Here is a 22,587-nt window from a genome sequence, read left to right on the forward strand (position 1 = left end):
ATGATTGGCTGCCTGCTTATCTGCCCACTTGATTGACTCTTGGTTTTGCCCTCTGTCTGTGTCTCTGTGTCTGTTTGTCTGTCTTTCTCATTATTTGTTTCTCTGTGTCTGTCTGGTGTCTGTTTGTCTGCCTCTCTGAGTGTCTTTCTACTTGCCTATCTGCCTGCCTGTCTGTTCGTTTGTCCATATATAAGTTTGTCTGTCCGAACGATTTTTTAGCATGTGTTTTTTTTTTGTTTTTTTTACAACAAAGGAGGCAGCTCAAGGGCAACAAAAAAAGAAAACAATAATAAAAAAAAAAAAGCCCGCTACTCGCTGCTCCTAAAGTAAAGCAAAAGAGGTCTGTCCGAATTGATGTCTGTTCGTCTGTGTGTGTGTGTTCTAGCAATTGTAGGTGTGCATATGTGTCCTCTGTTCTGTGTGATTGCTATTGCCTTGGCGCCGATGGGTTTTCTTGATTAAAAAAAAAAAAAAAATAGACGCTGCCTATAGCGTCGGTAGGCTTTCTTGAGGGGTCTCTTGGACGACCTCAGCGAATTATATTCATAGTGACTGCCGTGGTGTATGACTCTTGCTTGACCAATGCTGTCCCCCGGTGCTGCTCATGACCGAATTCGCTGAAGTGAGGGTTAATTGAAGATCTGGGCAGCATGTGGGTAGTCTCTCGCCATTCGGCAATGGTTGAATATTGCCAGCATGCATCGGTAGGGCTCGAACCTAAGTGCCCGGGGCTCACCACGCCTGCACGCTGACCACTCGGCCACCGCCTGACCATTTGATCATGTCCTAGCCGCTGTTTCTCCGTGCGTATTTCTATTCCTCAATGGTTGTCTGTGTGTATGTACCCGTGTCTGCGAAGCGATCAGACAGCACTCTTCGCAAGGCACTTCTCTTATCCGCGAGACCTGAGTCAACATGGTTAGCAAACACGAGCTAATAGAATTCCGTGTTTGTAGATCTCTTGCGTTACGTTAAGCGCGCCTTCGATGGGAGGGGAATGGAAAGGCATCAGACACTATTTTAAGTCTTGATATCCTCCAAATCATACAACTTGAGGTCCTTCCTATATACTTCCTCTCTCTCTCTCTCTCTCTCTCTCTCTCTCTCTCTCTCTCTCTCTCTCTCTCTCTCTCTCTCTCTCTCTCTCTCTCTCTCTCTCTCTCTCTCTCTCTCTCTCTCTCTCTCTCTCTCAATTTTTAGTCTTGAAATCTTCGAAATCATACAACTTGAGGTCCTTCGTATACTCTCTCTCTCTCTCTCTCTCTCTCTCTCTCTCTCTCTCTCTCTCTCTCTCTCTCTCTCTCTCTCTCTCTCTCTCTCTCTCTCTCTCTCTCTCTCTCTCTCTCTCTCTCTCTCTCTCAGTAGCAGAAACTATAAATGAGGTTGGTCTAGTTTTCCCGGCAAGAAGCATCGCCTCAGGAGCAAACTAATCGAGTGCGGCGAAATATCCAGCTTTGCGAACACTCGGCATTGTACTCGGCGAGGCCTCAACCGTAATACAGGTACGAGAGATGAGACAACAATGGAGTGCGGTCAAGTGCTCGCCCTCAGCGGTATGATGATTGTTTTTCTTGGGTGAGTGATGGGTAGAACACACTTGTAAGCTTAATGAGATACAACGAACTCGTCAGAGAATTGCTGAAATGGAAAATCATATGAAGTTTTCGAGATTGTACTTTTTTTTTTTTTTAAGGGAAGTCGCCGGAAATGGGATAGGCGATAATAAAAGGTGGAAGAAGGGAAAGGAAAAAAATTATGAAGCAGGAAAGAGAGGAAAGAGAAAGGAGAGAAAGAGATAGTTTTTTTTTTTTGTGTGTGTATGTGTGTATCTATGTGTTGTCTTGGGTTTTGCATAAATCTGCATTAATCTACAATTATGTATTTATCTTCCGTCTATTGTGCTGTTTATCCTTCATTTAATCAATATCAATAGCTCATCCTCCCCTAAAGCGTTGTGTTCTTTAGATCGTTATCTCGCCGCTGTCCTGTATCTTTCTTCACACACAAAGACTCGTAGTGTGTGACGCCTCCTCAGCAAACATTATAACACAGCAAGCGTAATGGTACTCTGCTTTTCCTCAGTCAAAGGGTAAGACAAAGACGAACGGAAAATGTTTATAATTTGCTATTCCGACATAGAAAACATCTGCCAAAAATAAAGGCATATTGAATCCTCGTATACTGCCAATGTAAAGTTTTGATGCTGTAACTACAAGAAAACATCCCTTATGTAAAAAATATCCCTAAAAAAAGGAAAACTTCTACAAAGGATCCACTACAAAATCATCCTCCAAAAAACATCCGTTAGTCTCCTACAGAAAATCCTCTATTAAAACATCCCCTGCAAAATATCCCTTACAAAAATTTCATCTACAAAAAATCCCAAACCAAAATTCCTTAAAAAAACCCAATCCCCTACAAAAATACCCATTACAAAACCATGTCATTCCTTACCAAAACATCCCCTACAAATGCATCTCGCAAAAAAAAAAAAAAAAAAAAAAAAATCCCTATAAATACACCCATTATATAAAAAAAGTTATTCACAATATAAAAAAAATCAAGGGTCAAGGCAACACTATAGACTATAGAGAGTTAAAGCTTCGATAATTACGACTTTGTTGATAAGCTTTATTAACTAACTTCTGACTGGATATTTTTTTTCCCTCATAATTCGTATACCACAGCAGCTTATAATAAAAAAGTTTCCTCACCTCATCATTCGTGTCCTTTTAATGCATAATCAAACAGTTTACATTGCCGACAAAAAAATATATCTGCCTAAAAAAGGTCAATGACTTCGAAACGATTAAGGATTCGACCCTATCAAGTTACATCCATAAACATTAGCCATAAACTTTTACTGGATCGAATACTGTGAAACTGTTTCCATTATTTCCTACAAAAAAATATATCTCCCTAAAAAAGGTCAATGACTTCGAAACGATTAAGGGTTCGATCCTATCAAGTTACATCCATATACATTAGCCATAAGCTTTTACTGGATCGAATACTGTGAATGTACTCGTAATGTGGATTCAGCGCCATGCAAAGAGAGAATGAATGACCCCTATCAAACCAAACGCCCAGATTCTCGAACATGGTTACAACTTCTGCCACACGAATCTCACGGTTTAGCCATATGCTCTTCAGCTGAGTGGCCTTTCTCCTCCTCTCCTCTGGTGCCACAATTATATCGATCTCGTCCACCATCCAAGTTTATGAAATTCGACGGAAAACGAAACCATAAAGGGAAAATTGCATAAATCCCGAACTATCATATATTTTATTATGCAAATGGCTGATGCACCAATTACACTAACGCGCAATGTGTGTGTAATTTTATGCGTGTTTATAAATTTCTGCAGGAACGAAATTGATGCGTTTTTGTTCTATGCGGCGCGGCAAAATGTAATAAACAACTTTCCCTTGTTTAATTATAACGGGCCGAGCAAAACTTTGAGCGGTGCATTATTTATCTGCATCACATACATACTAACTCACGGGCCCGGTGTGTGCGTGTGTGTGTGTGTGTGTGTGTGTGTGTGTGTGTGTGTGTGGGTGTGGGAGGGGGGGTGCAAGATAAATGAAAGAGGAAAGGAAAGGATCGTGAGAGAAAAGTTTAAAGAGGAAGGGAAGCACATAATGGAAAATACAAACGAATATAAAAGAGAGGAGACAACGGGAATGGAAGCAAGGGGAAAGTAAGTGCACATAGATCAAACACAGGAAAAAAAATGATAAAGGGAAGCCAAGGGATAATTAAGCATTCGGAAAAGAGAAGAGACGGAAGGGAAGGAAAATGAGGAAAAGATATAACTGAAGAGGTTAAAAGACTATAGAAAAAAGAAAGAAAAGAAAAAAGAAAAATGTAATATAAAAAAGAAATAGAAAGAGAAAAAAAAAGTATTAAGGAAACAGGTGAAGGCCAAGGGAACTCACGGGAAATATCATAATCTTGAGAAACCGAAAATATGTGGGGTATTAATAGAGATGATAAGACACAAGCGATACGAAAAACAAGGAAGGCGAGGGACAGGATGGCAAAGGAGCAGGGAAGGAAAGAGAAGCGAGAAAGCCGATGGGAAAGCTAACCGTGAAGGGTGAAATAAAATAAAATTGACGATGGAAAAGATTGCCGAGGGAAAACGTCACAAACTTTCCTTGCGCACCTGATCGGCCGTGACACAGAGCAAGAAGCAATAACATTCGCCCCTGTCACGCACCACCCCTGCCCTGCCCTGCCACACCTCCTCCTGCCACCCTGTCCCTTCCCTGTATGTAGCTCACGTTCACTGCTGCCTCCCTTCCCTTGCTCTGTCATGTTCCCTGCTGCCTCACGCCTTCTCCCTACCACTGACTATTCCCTCCCTCCCTCGGCCCCTTCCTCCCTTCCTCCCGCCATCTCCTGTCACGCCTTTCGCCTCCTCATACATCACAGAAGCCTTGCCTGCAGTTGCTTCCCCTGCACAACCTCTGCCTCGTCCCTGCCTCACAGTCTGACTAAAACCTTGCTCTGTGTGTTGCCTGACCATTACGCATATCAATTTTCTTCACCCACTCTGTATATCTCTCTCTCTCTCTCTCTCTCTCTCTCTCTCTCTCTCTCTCTCTCTCTCTCTCTCTCTCGTTTCCCTATCAATTTCGCTTTCACGTCCTCTTTCTTGGCGTATCTCCCTGTTTCCTTTCGTTTTATCTCTTCTCTTTCCTTTCTTCCTCTCTCCCCTTAATCCCGTCTCTCTCTCTCTCTCTCTCTCTCTCTCTCTCTCTCTCTCTACTGGTAACAAGGAGGAACAGCGTCTCGTCGACCAATAAAGTCTCCGCGAAAAAGTAAAGTCTTATCACACGCTCTTTATGAAGTTGTATCTCCCACTCCGCCGACGGTGATGGGATGCCTCCTCCTCCTCCTCTACCCCCTCACCCCCTCTCCCTTCCCTTCCACACACGTAAAGGATATCATTCACTGAGGAAACCACTAATAAATAACGCTCCTTGTAAAAATAAAGATTAAGAAGAAGTATTTTTTTTCATCCTTTTCCCGCGCGCCATCCGTTGCCTTTTGGTTTTAGTTATTAAGGATTTTTTTTTTTTATATATACTTTTTATACTGCCATTCCATTCACGGTCGCTCTGTCGTAATCGCTCTATTTTTGCTTCTAATTCTTTAAGAGTGTGTGTGTGTGTGTGCAAAGTCGGTGTGTTGGCGGTGGCGGCGAACGGGCGTGATGAAAGGAAGGGAAAGAAACGAGAATAAATAAGGACGAGGGAGGGATGGATGACGATGAATGAAAATGAAAAGAAAAAGAGGAGAGGAATTGAAGAAAGGCGGAGGAATGACAATAAAGGGGGAATGGAATGGGAACGCGGGAAAGGAATGAAAAAAAAAAAAGGGGAGGAAGGGAGGAAGGGAGGTTCATGGAGCAAAACGTGAGCTGGAAAAAAATATAAGAAGAAAAGGATGCACGTGAATGTATGATTATTGAAAAAGGTGCGGACTCGGCGCAGGGAGGCGGAAGAAGAGGCTGATGGTAAGGGAGGAGGAAAGAGAGGAAGGGAAAAGAAAAAAAGAAAGAAAGACAGAAAAGGAAGAAAACAGAAAAAAGCATAAAGGAACAGAAAATGAAAAAAAGACAAAGAAAAGAAAAAACGGAGGGAAAATATTACGAAGGAAAGAACGAAGAGAATAATGAAAAAAAGGAAGGAAGGAAAGAAAAATGAAATGATATAAAGAAATAAAGAAGAAAGAAAGAAAGAAGGTAAGAACGAAAGAAAGGCAAAAGAGGACAACAAAAAATGAAAGAAACAGGAAAAGAAAACCGAAAAAGAAAAACCGAATAAAAGATAGAAAGAAAGGAAGACAGAAAGGAGAGAAGAAAGTACGAAAGAAAGGAAGGAAAGAAAAAAAACACCCATTAGTGAGAAAAGAAGGAACGGTAAAATACGAAAGAGATAAGGAAGGATAAAAGAAAGAAAGGGAAAAGAAGAGCAGGGGAGAAGGAGAAATAAGCAGGAAAATGAACAAGAAAAATAAGCTCGTGATGGTAAAGAAAGGTAACACAGGAACGAAGGAAAGAGGGAGAGGATGAATGATTGAAAGGGAGACCTGAAGAACGCGAGGCAACTATCTTTTGAGCAGTTCCAAGTCGCTGCTAACAAGTGGCCGCAGCACAATATACCTTACCTGCCCTACATACCTGTATAGAAATCGTTATAAAAGGATCTAAATATCAAAGTATACCTCTTCACATTTGTAAACATACACCTCGCTTTCACGTCCACATGCTGTCATCATTATACAAACCTCTCTCCAGTTCCTTAGGCTTCAGCTTTAAAATGGTGCAATTCACGATAGAAGAGACGTTATCATATTTCTGGGCCTCGCTGTAGCAATTTCAAAAAACGTATTACTGCTGGCCAAAAAAAAAAAAAAAAAGATCTGAGAGAAACGAGGCAAAGAAGGAAGGTGGAAAAAGAGAAGAAAAACGTGCAAAGGTCCGGACGGAACAAAGGAAGGGAAGAGAAAGAAAACAACGAGAAAAGAAATGCAAAAAAAAAAAATGAGTGAGGAGAGGAAGGAAAATAATACAACATGAAGCAAGGAAAGCCGGGATGAAGGGAAGAAATGAAGCTAAGTGAGGCGTTCAAGTGGGGCCTAACAGCGAATGGATGAGGGGGGTGGGGGTGGGGGGGTATGAAGGGACGGGGTATGGAATAGGGGAGAAGAAAGAAGGATGGGTGGGGACGAAGGGAAAGGTAAGGAGATCGAGCTGGAAAAAGGAGAACACGAAGGGAAAGAGAAAACGGAGAAGGAAGTGTTAAAGGAGAGAGGAAGAGAAGGATTTGAGATGAAGAGAGAGATAAAGAAGACGGGGAAGAAGATAAGGGGTGGACTAACGGAGATAACGGGAAAAGGAAGGAGGAATGGGAAGATAAAAGAAGGACGATGGGAAGGAAATGGAGAGAGGAAAAAAAGGAAAATGGGTAAGAGAAGCGGAAAGGGAAAGGAATAGGAAGTAAAAGGGGAAAATAAGGGGGATGGGAATGCAAAAGAGAGGAAGAAGAAGGAAGAGGCAAAAGGGATGGGGAGGAGAATGGGCAGGGAAAGAAGAAGAGGGAGGTGAAGAGAGGGGGAGGGGGGGGGGGGGGACCGTAATGGAGCAACGGGAAAATGGAATGGAAAACGGAAGAAGACGGAGAAGGGGAAGAGGACTTAGACGGGAAAAGAAAACGTAAGGAGGAAATGAGGAAAGGAAGAGGAAAAGGAGAGGAAAGGACATTGATTTTACGAGGAGGAAATTTAGGCAGGAAAATTTTGCGTGTATTCATATTTTCTTTTCTCCTTTTTATTTTTATTTTTTTCTACTATCAGTTCCCGGGTGTTTGCATAGATAAGCCTTGTGACCGATGGGATGGTGACGCCTCAAGTGACAGTGACTTTGTGGTGAGAGTGAGCGATGCTGGTGGTGGTGGTGGTGGTAGAGAAGGATGAGCTGGTGAAGTGATAGTGTGAGAAGGGTAGTGTGGTGAAGAGGAGAGAGAGGTGGTGATAGTGACGAGGTGGTGGTAGTGGTGAAAGTGAAGAAGATCAGATAGAAAGAGCATTGATGGTGAATGATGGTGACGATGGTGATGAAGGCAAGTGATAGGGATGGGGTGGGTTCAGGTTCGTGCGAGGTAGTATGCGTCTTTCAAGTGCTATAAAGAAGGCTAGTGAATGTTTGGTGGGTGTGGCGGCTGTGTTTATGGCGATTCTGGAAGTGGTGGGAAACGTATGATAATGATGTTTGCCTCTAAATAACATATAAATGCATGAGTGAAAGAAGAAGGGGTGGTGATGGGGACATATGCTAGTGCCTGACGTATGATGGTTGTAGTATAGAGTGGAGTGGGGTTAGTGCTGGAGATGGTGAAGGTCCGAAAGAAATGAGAATGTGAGTTTAAAACAGTGACTGGTGGCGGTGACAGTGCAGTATGAAGTGGATGGAAAGCACAATGGATGGGTAGAGAAATGGTGACATGGACTGCTTTTTTTTTTTTTTTACAGTAAAGAAGACAGCACAAGGACACAAAAAAAAGGTAACAATAAAAAAAAGCCCGCTACTCGCTGCTCCTGTAAAGAATCCGAAGAGGTGGCCGAAGGAGCAGTCAATTACGGTTATGATTTCAAAATTAACGGTGAAAATAACAAAAATGAAGTCTTGCTTATTCCCAGCTACCATATACACCTTATTTTTTTCTTCTGGTTGAGCTCAGTAAAAGGGTTTAGTCTTACAAAACATTGAAGTCTCACTATAATATTTTTTCTAAACTTCATTTCGTCTTGTTACTTAATGTTAAGACTCCCGCCCTGAACATCAACATTTTTCAAGTTTTATATATTATCTACCATTTTTCTCGACGTTCAGTATGAGATTTCTAAACCGCATAAACCATTAAACTTTGAGAGTACTTTTCTACCAACTACTCTCCTCGCCGCCGCTTCTCGCTTTACAGCCCTGCAGCCTCCGCGCCTCCCACCCGCCATAGAGCCGAGCCAAGCGAGCGTCCTCGTCGCAAAAGACTCTTACGACACCTCGGGTCTCCAAGATAAACGAAATTCGTGTTATTTTTCCCATGACACCGCCCTCGTCTTGGTTCTACTGCCTTTATCGCACGCCGCACAAAGACGTACATTTCCGCCGGAGTGCCATTTCTCCTCGAGGCGGTGGCGGAGTGGTGAACGTTTTATATCCCTTACATCTCCTAGCCAATATTTGTAGTTAGTCAGACTTTTCAATAAAGAATCGAGTTCGATAACGAATTCATGAAATTCTATGAAATATTACGAGTTATGGGATCGAAAGATACATGTCGAGGAGCTTTCAAATAAATATAAACATCAAGCATATTTTTGTCATCATCGAGGATGGGATCCGCTCCCTAAATCACTAAAACAATATTGCTAACTTGAGAAAAATTTCAAGTATACTCTGTACCTAAACGTCTCACAACGGAGATGGAACACTGCATAAAAATATTGCAACTCACACTGATAACTTTGCTCATTTAATAAATTAAGGCATCGACATGTTTGTACCTATATTGCCTCTGACTTTTAACACGCACGTAACATGTTCTTCCGTCATGCTCACACCTCTACTCTACCATAAAACTAACACAACATTCTTCCCCTCTCACAGGTGCGGCGGCAGCAGTGCGCACGTCCACTGCCCCGGCCGGCCCCGTGCTGGTGGAGCCGCCCCCCAGCGTGGTGACCTTCACTAACAGCTCCGGGGCCGTGGTGGCGTGCCTGGCCCGCGGTGACCCTTCCCCCCAGGTGGCTTGGCTCAACTTGGACCACTCGCCCGTAACGAACATTCCCAGCGTGAGGGAGGTGAGTGCTGAGTGGCAGGTAACGAAGGGTGAAGCAACGCTGCATAGAGACGCAGATAGACAGCCACACAGATTGGAAAACAAACTGACACAAACACACACACGCGCGCGACCCCCCCTCCCACATTTTTAAAACATTCACTAACCTATATTCACGCTCTGCCTGGCGCTTCTCTACAGTATCCTATCAACCCTTCACCAACAACCATCATTCTAATCTTCCATCTCTCCCTATGCCTCCCTTTTGCTGACATCTACCTTCTTAGAACTCCAATGGCTCCTTCCCTCTCCTTTCATCCACGCCTTGTGCCTCCCTTCCACAGGTCCTGAGCAACGGGTCCCTGGTGGTGTGGCCCTTCAGCGGCACAGACTACCGCCAGGATGTCCACGCCGCTGTCTACCAGTGCCGCGCCTCCAACCCCGCTGGTGTGGTGCTGGCGCCTCCCACCACGCTTCGGGCCGGTAAGTGATGTATAGGTGCAACCGCGAACTGTCTTGATGAGGGACTGGGTTACGTTAAGCAGGTGAGTGTGGTGGCCCGCTGAGGCGACGATGGTGGTACACAGATGCGATTGGGGGGGTGGGGTTCACTTTCATGGCTTGGTTCGAAATGTTAATGATAGACAGTCCTCTTTTTTGTCTAATCACTTCGTTGCTCTGTTTCCATCTGTGTCGCTGGTTGTGCCTTTTCCTCTGTTTCAGTTTGGATATATCAATTCGTAAGTCGGTTTGTCTTTCCTCTGTCGAAGTCTGTTGGTCTGCCTTTCCCTCTGTCTTTTTGTGTCTGCCCCTCTCTCTCTCTCTCACTCTCTCTCTCTCTCTCTCTCTCTCTCTCTCTCTCTCTCTCTCTCTCTCTCTCTCTCTCTCTCTCTCTCTCTCTCTCTCTCTCTCTCTCCTTCTGAATATTATGTCTACACCGCCTCCCGTCTCGCCGGCTGTAGCAGTACCAAAGCATCGCCTCGGGAATGCCAACACTTTCCCTTCCCTTCCCCGCCACACGCAGCTCGCCCATCCGTCACACGGCGGACATAAGCATTGTTCGGCTATCCCTCTCCAGCACACCTCAGGCAACTTTCATCTGTCTTCCAAGCAGCTTTAGATCGAACCCTTCCCTCCTTCTCTCCTGTCCCTCCTCCCTCTATCCCTCCATCCCTCCTCCATTTGTCTCCACGTCGGATATTCACTGATTGTCTTGCGAGAAGTTTGATAGTTTTCTTCTTCTTTCTCGTGCCATGATTGGAGAAAAAATTCTTGTGAAATGTTGGGCTGGAAAACCCAGGAAATTACAAACCAAATGCAAAAATACTTCTGTGTAGTTTGTTCTGTGTTTACAGTTGTAATGAAATCTGTGCCTCGTCGGCATAACTAAAGATGCAGTGCTGGGCCTCAGTTAGGACTGTGTTGTTATCATAGTAAAGACGGTGTTGTGTGTGTGTGGGAGGGGGAGGGGGTTAGTTCACCATTGGATTACTCGCATATGGCGGTGCCAGACCCGGGGAAGGAAGCACAACATCCGATTGATACCCAGAAAATACACACTGCTGAGGAGGCAGGGCTTAAGGCGTAATCTGACTGCCCATCCGTCTTCACTCCGCCCGGGAATCGTACCCTCGACTTTTCGTTTAAGAGTCCAGCTTACAAACGGCAGTGTTGTATATTTTTACGTTCAGCCTATGGCACCGGTAGGCTGACTTGGTGGGGCCTGCCGCTCGGCCCCAGCCCGTAATGGCGCAGGCATGCGCTTAATAGAAACAGGATGCAGCCACTCGGAGCTTATCTTTGATTCTTTTCCACTCAGCGACCACCTCCCTGTGTGTGTGTGTGTAACTATGTGTGTGTGTGTGTGTGTGTGTGTGTGTGTGTGTGTGTGTGCCTACTTAAGTGCGTCACGAAATGATTGCACAGGAATGGAAAGAGGCAGCCGATGCTTCGTCTCAAGATTGCTCGAGTTAATTACGACAATTTGAGCGATGGTACGTATTAAGTTGCATTAATTATCCCTAATCGCTAAATTACAAGCATAAGTTTGATGGAAAACTGATGGAAATGGTTTCCCTAATTTCTTAAAAAATTGGAGCAACCATCAGAATTTAAAACGGGTCATCCTGTGCGCGCTCGCGCGGACACACACACACACACACACACACACACACACACACACACACACACACACACACACACACACACACACAGATACACATACAGCCCCCCCCACACACACACACACTCACACATACATACATACATACACATACATAAATACATGCATACATACATACATATATGAATACATATCTATACATATCTATACATATCTAAATATAGCTCTATCTATCTATCTATCTATCTATCTGTCTGTCTATCTATCTATCTGTCTATCTCTCTCTCTCTCTCTCTCTCTCTCTCTCTCTCTCTCTCTCTCTCTCTCTCTCTATATATATATATATATATATATATATACACACAGTATATGCTGTTGCCTACTCGGCATTTACCCACACTTTTCGACATACGACCCTCACAACAGCAATTTATCTAACTTAGTCTTGGATGCTACATAACGCTTCACCTCTGCGTTGCTGTTATTTCTGAATGGGCAAAATCAACTTGGTTTCTTTCACTGCTGCAAAAAGTCAGTTTTTCCATATGACTACACGACACATCAGCCAAACATTTGTCATTTATTCAAGATCAACTAGTAGGTTAACACAGGTGGACAATGTCTACTTTTATATTTCGGGTAGTTGATCTTTGCGAGATATTTATTCTAATGAAAATAATAATAGTGCGGAAAACTTACCCTCGCCGGACTTCCTGACGCAAACGTGAATTTCAGTTTCCACATTTCCCCAAGTAAAAGAAACTGGGCCTGACTTTTAATAGAATTACAAAGTCGCGGCCAGGAATTCGTCAGCGCCGCTCACAAGTTATAAGCCAATTTCTTCTCAGATCCCGCGGCTCTTACTCACCGCGGCACGTGATCGCCGCCCGCCAAGAGAGAAGGCGGAGGCCGGGGCCATTTGGCGGGCGGGAGGAAGCTTTGTCTCAGTCGCACCGGGAAGGACGGGAGGGCAGAGACGCGTGGGTAATGGCAAAGAAAGGTGGGGAGGGGAAGGAGTCGGTGCGGCAAGGCAGGGAAGTGTGGTAGGGATGGGAAGGGTGAGAAAAGACAGGGAGGGAAGTTGAAACAAAATCGCAAAGGAACTCAAAAGGCGGTGAGGGGGAGGAGAGTTAGAAGAGGAGGGGAAAACTGGGCCAAAGAAGGGGAGTGAGAAATGGGTTAAAAAAAGGGGGAAAAAGAAGCAGAAAAGGGTGAGCGAGGAAGGGTGAGGAGGTGGGTAGTGAAGGAGGCAAAGTGGCAGGGGGATAAAACAGAAGATCAACATTGAGGGAACAAACTAGTAAATGAAAAGCAGCTGAATGGACTGGATGTTAAAGATGACTGAGGAAGAAGAAGAGGAGGAGGGGGAGAAGAAGGAAACGTATGAGTATGAGAAGGGAAAGAAGAAGAAAGAAAAGGAGGAGGAGGCGGAGGAAGAGGAGGAGGAGGAGGAGGTGAAGGATAAAGAGAAAGATAAGCAGGACGATAAATGGTAGATGGAAAGGGAGGGTGAGGATGAAGATATGATGATGTAGAGGAGAAGGAAGAGCCACCATTATGAAGAGAAGAAACTAGTCAAAATCTGTGGCTAGTTTGATGCGAGACGGATAGAAAAAAAGATCTAATTGTGGGTTAGGAGTAAATGGGAAGGATAAAGAAGAGCACTGAGAGAGGGAGCGACCACGAAAGGGTTAAAGCGAGTGACTGATCAGAGTGCAGTGACTAATGAAGAGAAAGGCCGCGAGAAAATGGAAAAGAAATGGAGGATGAAAGTGAAAAATAATATTAGGTGAAGGAGGGAAAAATAAAATCAGTGAGAGACATGTGTGGTGTGGAAAAGAAACTGAAGGGATATTGGCAATGGAAGAGAAAGAATTGTGTATGGAATGATAAAAGAAGCAAGGAAACAGAAAAATAGGGATAGAATGAAGGAATAAGGACAAAAGAAAAAAATGAGGGACGTGGGAAGGGGTAAAAAAGAGAATAGGAAGGGAATACAGAACAAGAATAAGAAGAAAAGACATATAAGGCAGAAATAGAAATGCGAGAAAAGACAAAGAAAGAAACACTGCCAAAAAGAGAAGAGAAGAAAGAATTGACCAAAAGTTGAAACAGAAAAAGAGTGAACGATAAAAGAGTTGATTAAGAATGAATGGAGGGGAAGGTCGGAAGAAGAGAAACAAAGGAAAGACGAACTAAAAGAGGAAATGCAATGGAAGGATACAAAAAGGAAATGCAAGTGTAGTTAACAGAGTATTTTTTTTTTTTTTTTTTTTACAGCAAAGGAGACAGCTCAAGGGCACAAAAAAGTAAACATTAATAAAAAAAAAAGCCCGCTACTCGCTGCTCCTAAAAAGAATCCAAAGAGGTGGCCGAAAGATAAGTCAGTTTCGGGAGGAGAGGTGTCCTGATACCCTCCTCTTGAAAGAGTTCAAGTCGTAGGCAGGAGGAAATACAGATGAAGGAAGATTGTTCCAGAGTTTACCAGCGTGAGGGATGAAAGAGTGAAGATGCTGGTTAACTCTTGCATAAGGGGTTTGGACAGTATAGGGATGAGCATGAGTAGAAAGTCGAGTGCAGCGGGGCCGCGGGAGGGGGGGAGGCATGCAGTTAGCAAGTTCAGAAGAGCAGTCAGCGTGGAAATATCGATAGAAGATAGAAAGAGAGGCAACATTGCGGCGGAATTTAAGAGGTAGAAGACTATCAGTATGAGGAGGAGAGCTGATGAGACGAAGAGCCTTTGCCTCACTCTGTCCAGAAGAGCTGTGTGAGGGAGCCCCCCACACATGAGATACATACTCCATACGAGGGCGGACAAGGCCCCTGTATATGGACAGCAACTGTGCAGGGAGAAGAACTGGCGGAGACGGTACAGAACGCCCAGCCTCGAGGAAGCTGATTTAGTAAGAGATGAGATATTGTAATGTGTAATGTAATGTTTGCAGTTGAGATTTTGAGTTAAGGATATATCGAGGATGTTTTGTGTTGAGGAAGGTGATAGCTGGGTGTTGTCAAAGAATAGGGATAGTTGTTTGGAAGATTGTGTCGAGTGGATAGGTGGAGAAACTGTGTTTTTGAGGCGTTGAAGGACACCAGGTTCTTCTTGCCCCAATCGGAAATAATAGTAAGGTCTGAGGCTAAGCGTTCTGCAGCCTCCAGCCTTGAGTCGTTAAGTTCCTGAAGGGTGGGTCTTCTATTAAAAGAAGTTGAATAATGCAGAGTGGAATCATCGGCGTAGGAATGGATAGGACAGTTCGTTTTGGAAAGAAGATCATCAATGAACAACAGACAAAGAGTGGGAGATAGGACAGAACCCTGTGGGACACCACTGTTAATAGATTTAGGGGAAGAACAGTGACCGTCTACCACGGCAGAAATAGAACGGTCAGAAAGGAAACTGGAGATAAAGGTACAGAGAGAAGGATAGAAACCGTAGGAGGGTAGTTTAGAAAGCAAAGATTTGTGCCAGACCCTATCAAAAGCTTTTGATATGTCCATCGCAATAGCAAAAGTTTCACCGAAACGGCTAAGAGAGGATGACCAAGAGTCAGTTAAGAAGGCTAGGAGATCACCAGTAGAACGCCCCTTGCGGAACCCATACTGGCGATCAGATAGAAGGTCAGAAGTGAAAGGTGCTTTTGAATCTTCCGGTTAAGGATTGATTCAAAAGCTTTAGATAGACAAGAAAGTAAAGCAATAGGACGGTAGTTTGAGGGATTGGAGCGGTCACCCTTCTTAGGTACAGGCTGTGTGAAGGCATACTTCCAGCAAGAAGGAAAGGTAGATGTTGACAGGCAGAGGCGAAAGAGTTTGACCAGGCAGGGTGACAGCACGGAGGCACAGTTTTTAAGGACAATAGGAGGCACTCCATCAGGTCCATAAGCCTTCTGAGGATTGAGGCCAGAGAGGGCATAGAAAACATCATTTTGAAGAATCTTTATAACAGGCATAAAGGAGTCAGAGGGGGGATGAGTAGGAGGAATATGCCCAGAATCGTCCAGAGTGGAGTTTTTAGAAAAAGTTTGAGAGAAGAGTTCAGCCTTAGAGATAGATGAGACGGCAGTGTTGCCGTCAGGACTGAGGAGTGGAGGGAAAGATGAAGAAGTGAAGTTGGAGGAGATGTTTTTGGCTAGATGCCAGAAGTCACGGGAAGAGTTAGAGAAAGCAAGGTTTTGACATTTTCTATTAATGAAAGAATTTTTGGTTAGTCGGAGAATAGATTTGGCACGATTTCGGGCAGAAATGTAAAGTTCATAATTAGCATTAGGGTTAAAGCGAGTGACTGATCAGAGTGCAGTGACTAATGAAGAGAAAGGCCGCGAGAAAATGGAAAAGAAATGGAGGATGAAAGTGAAAAATAATATTAGGTGAAGGAGGGAAAAATAAAGTCAGTGAGGGACATGTGTGGTGTGGAAAAGAAACTGAAGGGATATTGGCAATGGAAGAGAAAGAATTGTGTATGGAATGATAAAAGAAGCAAGGAAACAGAAAAATAGGGATAGAATGAAGGAATAAGGAGCTCAAGCGGACAAAAAAACAATGAAGAAGAAAAAGGAAGACAAATAGTGAGGGTATACAAAAAAAATATAATACATAGGCGTGAGGACAAGGAAGAGGAAAAACGAAAAGAATAAAATGAAAGTCTAGGGCAAGGGGGAAGAATGGGCGACAAGGAAACAGGGAAGGGAAAAAGAATTGGGAGTGAAAGACAAGAAAACGTGAAAATGAATTAAAAGTGAGGGGGACAGGGAAGAGTGAAGGTGTAAGGGTAAAACTAAAGGCTGAGGGGACCGGGAAAATGGTGAAATGATGGTAAGTGTTGACGCCCAGCAGAGAGAGTGTGAGAGAAAAGAAAGAACAATGGGGGCGTCAAGCAGGAAACGAAAAGAAATTGACGAAAAAGAGAGGAAAAGGATTGGAAAAAGAGACAAGGGAGAGAAAAGAATGAAAGGTGGAGACAGGAAGGAGAGAAGAGAAAGAAGAACGAGGACGCCAAGTAGAAAACGAAAATAAATTTGATAAACCGAAAAGAAAACTGATAAAAAAGAAAAGGAAAAGGATTGGAAAAAGAGACAAGGGAGAGAAAAAGAATGAAAGGCGGAGACAGGAAGGAGAGAAGAGAAAGAAGAATGAGGAAGCCAAGTAGAAAGGGAAAATAAAATTGATATAACGAAAAGAGAAGTGATAGAAAAGAAAAGGAAAAGGATTGGAAAAAGAGACAAGGGATAGAAAAAGAATGAAAGGTGGAGACAGGAAGGAGAGAGGAGAAAGAAGAATGAGGAAGCCAAGCAATAAACGAAAGGAAAAAGGAGGGAAAAAAGGAATGAAAAAGAAGAGGAAACCAGGAGAGAGAAAAATGAAAGAAAAATTCCGAACCCAAGCAAGAAAATGGAAAAAAATAGTAAAAAGGGAAGAAAAAAAGAATGAAAAAAAGGAACATGGAAAAAAAATGAAGGAGAGAGCTAATAAAAGAAGAAAAATAAATACTAATAACAATGAAGCCAACCACAAAACGAAAAGAAAATTGGTGAAAAGGAAGAAAATCAATGAAAAAAAAAGATACAAAGGAGACACAAAAAGAATGATGGAGTGAGACACGAGAGAGAGGAAAAAGAAAGAAAAATAAAAGACCAGAGGAAAAATATAAAAGAAAATTGATAAAGAGCAAGGAAGAAGAATGGAACAAGAGTGACAAGGGACACAAAAAGAATGAGAGAGAGAGAGAGAGAGAGAGAGAGAGAGAGAGAGAGAGAGAGAGAGAGAGAGAGAGAGAGAGAGAGAGAGAGAGAGAGAGAGAGAGAGAGAGAGAGAGAAATAAAATTAGTAAAATAGTAAGTAAAAATAGTGAAATAATAGACAATAGATATAAAAAAAGAGCAAATGAGGGAGTCAGGAAAAAGAAGAAAAAGAAAAAAAGAATAACGGAACCAAGCTAAGAAAAATAGGAAAAGAAAAGAGGTTAAAAGAAAGGAAAAAGAATGAAAAAGACGAAGCAGAATATAAAAAAATAAAAATAAAATGAAACCCGCAAAGAGGGAAAGAGAAACAAAAAATGAGATATTTAGTTTAGAAAAAAATATGAAACGAAAATTGGCAAAACAGGAAGGAAAAGAATGAAAAAAAGAGAAGCAAAAAAGAATGAGTGAGAAAGCCAGGAAAGAGGAAAAAAGAAAGACAAAATAAAGGAAGCAAACAGAAAATGAGAAGAAAATTAGTAAACAGGGAGGAAAGAGTGGAAATAGAGAGAAAGGGGATAGAAAAGGAATGAGTGAAGGGGCCAGGATAGAAAAAAAAAGAAATAATAATAAGGAAGCCAACCCAAAAAATAGGAAAACTGACGAAAGGGGAAGAAAGGAAAATGAGAAAAAAACCGAAATTGAAAAAAGGAAGGATTGGAAAAAGGAGACACAAGGGGTACAAAAGGAATCAGGAAAAGAAGGAGAAATAATAATGAAAAAAGGAACCAAGCAAAGAAGGAAAAGGAAAATAACGAAAGGGGAAGGAAGGAGAATAGAAAAATAAAACATGGGATAACAAAAGAAAGAACAAAAGAAAGCCAGGAGAGAGAAAATAAATAAATAATAGCAATAAAAGGGTATTAAAGTAGAAAAAAACGAAAAGAAAATTGGTCAAAACAGAATGAAAAAAAAGAAAAAAAAATAGAGGATATGAAAAGAATTAGAAAAGAATGACAGGAAGGAGGAAGAGAAAGAAAAATAAGGAAACCAAAACAAAACAAAAAAGAAAATAGCCAAAAAAAAGAAAAAAAAAGAAAAAAAAAAGGGACACTAGGGGTACAAAAGACACGAGTGAGGGAACCACGAAAGAGGACCGAAAGAGAGAGAAGAATGAACCCTCCTGAAGGCTGGCCACTCTGCCGCGCCTTTACGCTGTGGTGGACACGCTGCCGCCGAGGGAAAAGTGTAAGCGACAAGCTGGAATTTAATGCTTCTACGTAATACCTAAGGCAACAAAATCCATATTCCCCGTCGCCTCAAGAGAAGAGAGAAGGGAAAGGAGGAATGGGAACGAAGGACCGGGAGAAGGAAGGAACGAAGCGCAGAGAGACGGGAGAGGAAGGAAAGGGAAAGGGAAGGGCAGGGAAACGAAGAACAGGGTGAAGGAAGGAACGAAGGCAGGGAAAGGAGGATTTGAAACGAAGGACAGGGAGGAGGAAGGAAGGGATGAGAGACGAAGGGAAGGGAAAGGGAAGGCAGGGAAAGGAGGAATGGGAACGAAGGACAGGGTGAAGGAAGGAACGAAGGCAGGGAAAGGAGGATTTGAAACGAAGGACAGGAAGGAGGAAGGAAAGAAGCGCAGGAAGGAAAGGAAGGGAAAGGAAGGGAAGGGAAAGGGAAGACAGGAAAAGTAGGAGTGAAAACGGACAGAGAGAAGGAAGGAAGGAAGGACAGGGAGGAAAGGAAGGGAAAGGGAAGGCAAGGAAAGGGGGGATGAGCGAGTTTTTGAGGGCTGGTAAAAAGTAAAGGGAGGAGAAGAAGTGGATAAAAAAGACTTGTGGAAACTGGAAAGGAAAGGAAGGGTGGGGAAGGGAGGATGGAAGATAGATTTAGTGGAGGAGGAGAGGGTATGACAAAAAGGGGAGAGAAAAGAGGAGACGGCAGAGAAGGAGGAGGAGGAAGAGGAGAAGGAGGAAACTGACGACGATGAGGATGAGGAGGAAGAAAAACAGAAGAAAGAAGGAGAATTTGGTGATCTTTCCTCCTTTTCTTTTCCGGCATGTGTGTGTGTGTGTGTGTGTGTGTGTGTGTGTGTGTGTGTGTGTGTGTGTGTGTGTGTGTGTGTGTGTGTGTGTGTGTGTGTGTGTGTGTTCGCAGGCGCTCTTGGCAATACTCACTAACCTCTATTTTCTCTCTTTTCTCGTCTTTCCTCGCGAGCAGCGGTAACGCAATACGATGATGACTTTTAAGACTTCCATTGCCTTGAGGAGACGTGGAGGAGGTGGTGGTGGTAGTGGTGGTGGTGGTACTGGTAATGGTGGTGGTGGTGTTGATGGCAGCCTCTTAGCAGCTAACACAACAGCATTTTCACTTTGTATTAGTTTCCCACCCCATTTATTTCCCACCACCTCATCCTCCTCTCCGCCTTTGACGTTGTTACACCCGCGGCGGGACAACTGAATATTAACTTGAACTCCCGAAATCTCACAAAACCCGAGAGGAAAAGGAATATACTGACCTTACTTCTTTGCCAGAGGAGACGCAAATAAGACAAATGCCGTGCAAGATGAGGGTTGACGATATGAAAAAGTAGGAGGAGGAGGAGAGGCTAGATGAGGAGAAAGACGAGGAAGAAAGAGAGTAGTAGGAGGCGAGGAAGACGAGAAAGAGACGAATTTGTAATATGAGGGGGACTAAGAAAGAAGAGGAATGTGGCTAAAAATAAGACTGGTATCGGGGAACATAATAAGAAAGCAATATACGCAAGGGAAATATGATGCACAAGAAGAGATATGCTTATTAGTTCGAGCATGACGTTTCTTTCTGCACGAGATGAGTTCCTGTTTTTAGGATTCAGCAGACTAATTAAAAGAACGGATCCGAGTTACAACGTCCAATTAGATATAGTTTCCAATTATACTTTATTCCATAATAGTTCACTAGATAACTGACCGAGGATTCGTGTGCCTCGCCCGCTATTATAGCTCGCGAACCATTCACCCTGATCAAGTATTGGTTCATAGCTAGTAGAATTTAGAACTCGAAAAGGACACGAGGACAACATGATTTTCCTGCCTTCTTGTATCCTTACTGTTGTTAATGCAATCGATTTTTACATCCATTGCTACTGACACCACCGCACCACCGTCGTCCGGAGCCACGGTGGTCCAGTGCAAGTGTTTGGGAGTACTGGTTGTGCTTTCCATTAAACCCTAACATGCACTGGTCACTTTAGGTTTGAGTGATTTACCACGTGAAATTTTTATAGACTGCACTTTCTTCTTCCCCAACAAACCAAAATGACACCTAATCGTCGTAGGTTTATTTATGTTGCAGTTTTGTGACATTCACCTTTCGAAACATCTCGGCTCGAATACACAACCACTTGTTAAGACGGCCATAAATTAAACACAGATTACAATGTATGCTCAAGAAAGGATAGAGAAGTAGTTTTTATCACTACATTATACATCTACGATACTAAGCAGTCATTAGTCCACTACCGAAAAGAAGATAATTACGAATCGAAATTGACTTCTGATGAAATGACGCTACGTAAAATGCAATTCCAATTTATTGATGACCTCCAATACCCGCGCGTGATAGGCCAAAACTCATTAATATGTTCTATTTTGTTAGACTTTCGACTAACAAGTGGTTGCAATTAGTTCGTATTAGGGCAAAAAACAGGCGAGTTATCATCGACGGCACTGACCTCTTTGAAAGTTTTCTGGGTGGCCGTGGGTGGCGCGGCCTATATATGGAAATGGTTGGTGTCTTGCTCTAATAATAATTACTTGTAAACTTATTTATCACAATGTAATGATGAATGTATACATAATCAAGACCAACTTATATACCCGACCAAATAAAATATGATAAGGTCAAAGAAACTTAATACAAAACTATGAAACGAACACACAATAGAAAATCAGAAAGAAATGGAAAATAAACAAACAAATATACGAATTAAAATCAAGGCTACTTCTATATCGGTAGGAATTTTTGCATTGACAGCAGCAGCAGACACAGCCGTTCCGTGATACAATGCAATTAATGGATCGCGTTAATTGCAGCTAAATATATCCCCGTGAAGGACGAGAGTTGATTACAAGTGCCATTAAATATGTGTCACGCTACAATCCATTTCGGCCGCTTTTCAGGGGGGGGGGGGGGGACAATTTTATAATCGGCCGCGGGGGAGACTATTATACTTTTCTAATTTGAACACGATATTACCTAGATGACGGAACTGGTGAAGTGTAGAGGAGAGGGTAAGGGAGAGGATGAATAAAGATGACAGCAGGAAAGCGGAAGGTGAGGCGAGAGAAGCGATGGAGAAAGGAAAAAAGGAGAGGAGGAATAAGGATGCAATCTAATCAGCAATGTTACGGTAGATCATTTGTAGAGGAGCGGGGGAAGCGAGAGGAGAAATAAAGATGGGCGGCAGAAAAATGGACGACGAGGCGAGAGAAGCAATAGATCAGGGAAAAAAGGAGAGGAGAAATGAAGATGAAAGTGTGAGGAGGTGGAGGAAGGATGAAGGAGAAGAAATAAAGTAGAAGCGACAGGATAATAACTGAGGATGAGTATGGGAAATGAGGAGAGTGGAATAACAATGAGTGATAGAAGAACATGAGAATAGAGGAGAAACGACGAATGAACGATCGACGATGAGAGAAAATAAAAGACAGATATAAGAAAGAGGGAAAACATGGAGGGAGGTGAGCCCGAACAAAAATAAAGATAAAGTGAAAAAGAACGAGACATGATGAAATGAAGGTAAGAAGATTAGGAATAGCAGGTATGCACTAATTAGGAAAAGAAGAAAAACAGAGATAGACGGCACACATACAGACATAAAAAAAAAAAACAGACAGACATCCAGCGGGTTGGTTAGCCATTCATTCCGGTGTTCATTTGGTCGTGTAGGTATTTATTAATGAAATTCCCATATGAGTTAATAAACACTTTGAGCAACATGTTATAAAGGAAAAAAAATATAGTAGTGCAGAACCGGCAGCGCAACCCTCACCCACTCCACTATGCAGAACACGCTGCGATAGACTATGCAAAAAGTATTTAACGTTATGAATGCATCAAATTCCCAAAATAATGTATGAAAAATCTTTGCAAATATTTCGAAACAAATTACGGAGCATGAAGGATGAATGGTGATGAGAGAGAGAGAGAGAGAGAGAGAGAGAGAGAGAGAGAGAGAGAGAGAGAGAGAGAGAGAGAGAGAGAGAGAGAGAGAGAGAGAGAGAGAGAGAGAGAGAGAGAGAGAGAGAGAGAGAGAGAGAGAGAGAGAGAGAGAGAGAGAGAGAGAGAGAGAGAGAGAGAGAGAGAGAGAGATTAGCACAGGGCAAGGTTATCAGTGAAAAGAGGCTGCCTATTATTATTATTATTATTATTATTATTATCATTATTATTATC

The 22,587-nt window shown here is 42.8% G+C and overlaps 1 protein-coding gene across 6 annotated transcripts in view; it reads left to right on the forward strand.

The window, feature by feature from the left end:
• LOC127007337 (cell adhesion molecule Dscam2-like) overlaps positions 1 to 22,587 on the forward strand; it is a 376,406-nt gene that overhangs the window by 31,376 nt on the left and 322,443 nt on the right. For all 6 annotated transcript variants that reach the window (XM_050878193.1, XM_050878163.1, XM_050878182.1 and 3 more), the window contains exons 2-3: positions 9,180 to 9,373; positions 9,696 to 9,834. In XM_050878193.1, coding sequence (XP_050734150.1) covers positions 9,180 to 9,373; positions 9,696 to 9,834 — 333 coding nt within the window. The remainder of the gene's footprint in view (positions 1 to 9,179; positions 9,374 to 9,695; positions 9,835 to 22,587) is intronic.

This window comes from Eriocheir sinensis, chromosome 3 (genome assembly GCF_024679095.1).
Source record: "Eriocheir sinensis breed Jianghai 21 chromosome 3, ASM2467909v1, whole genome shotgun sequence".
Taxonomy (NCBI): domain Eukaryota; kingdom Metazoa; phylum Arthropoda; class Malacostraca; order Decapoda; family Varunidae; genus Eriocheir; species Eriocheir sinensis.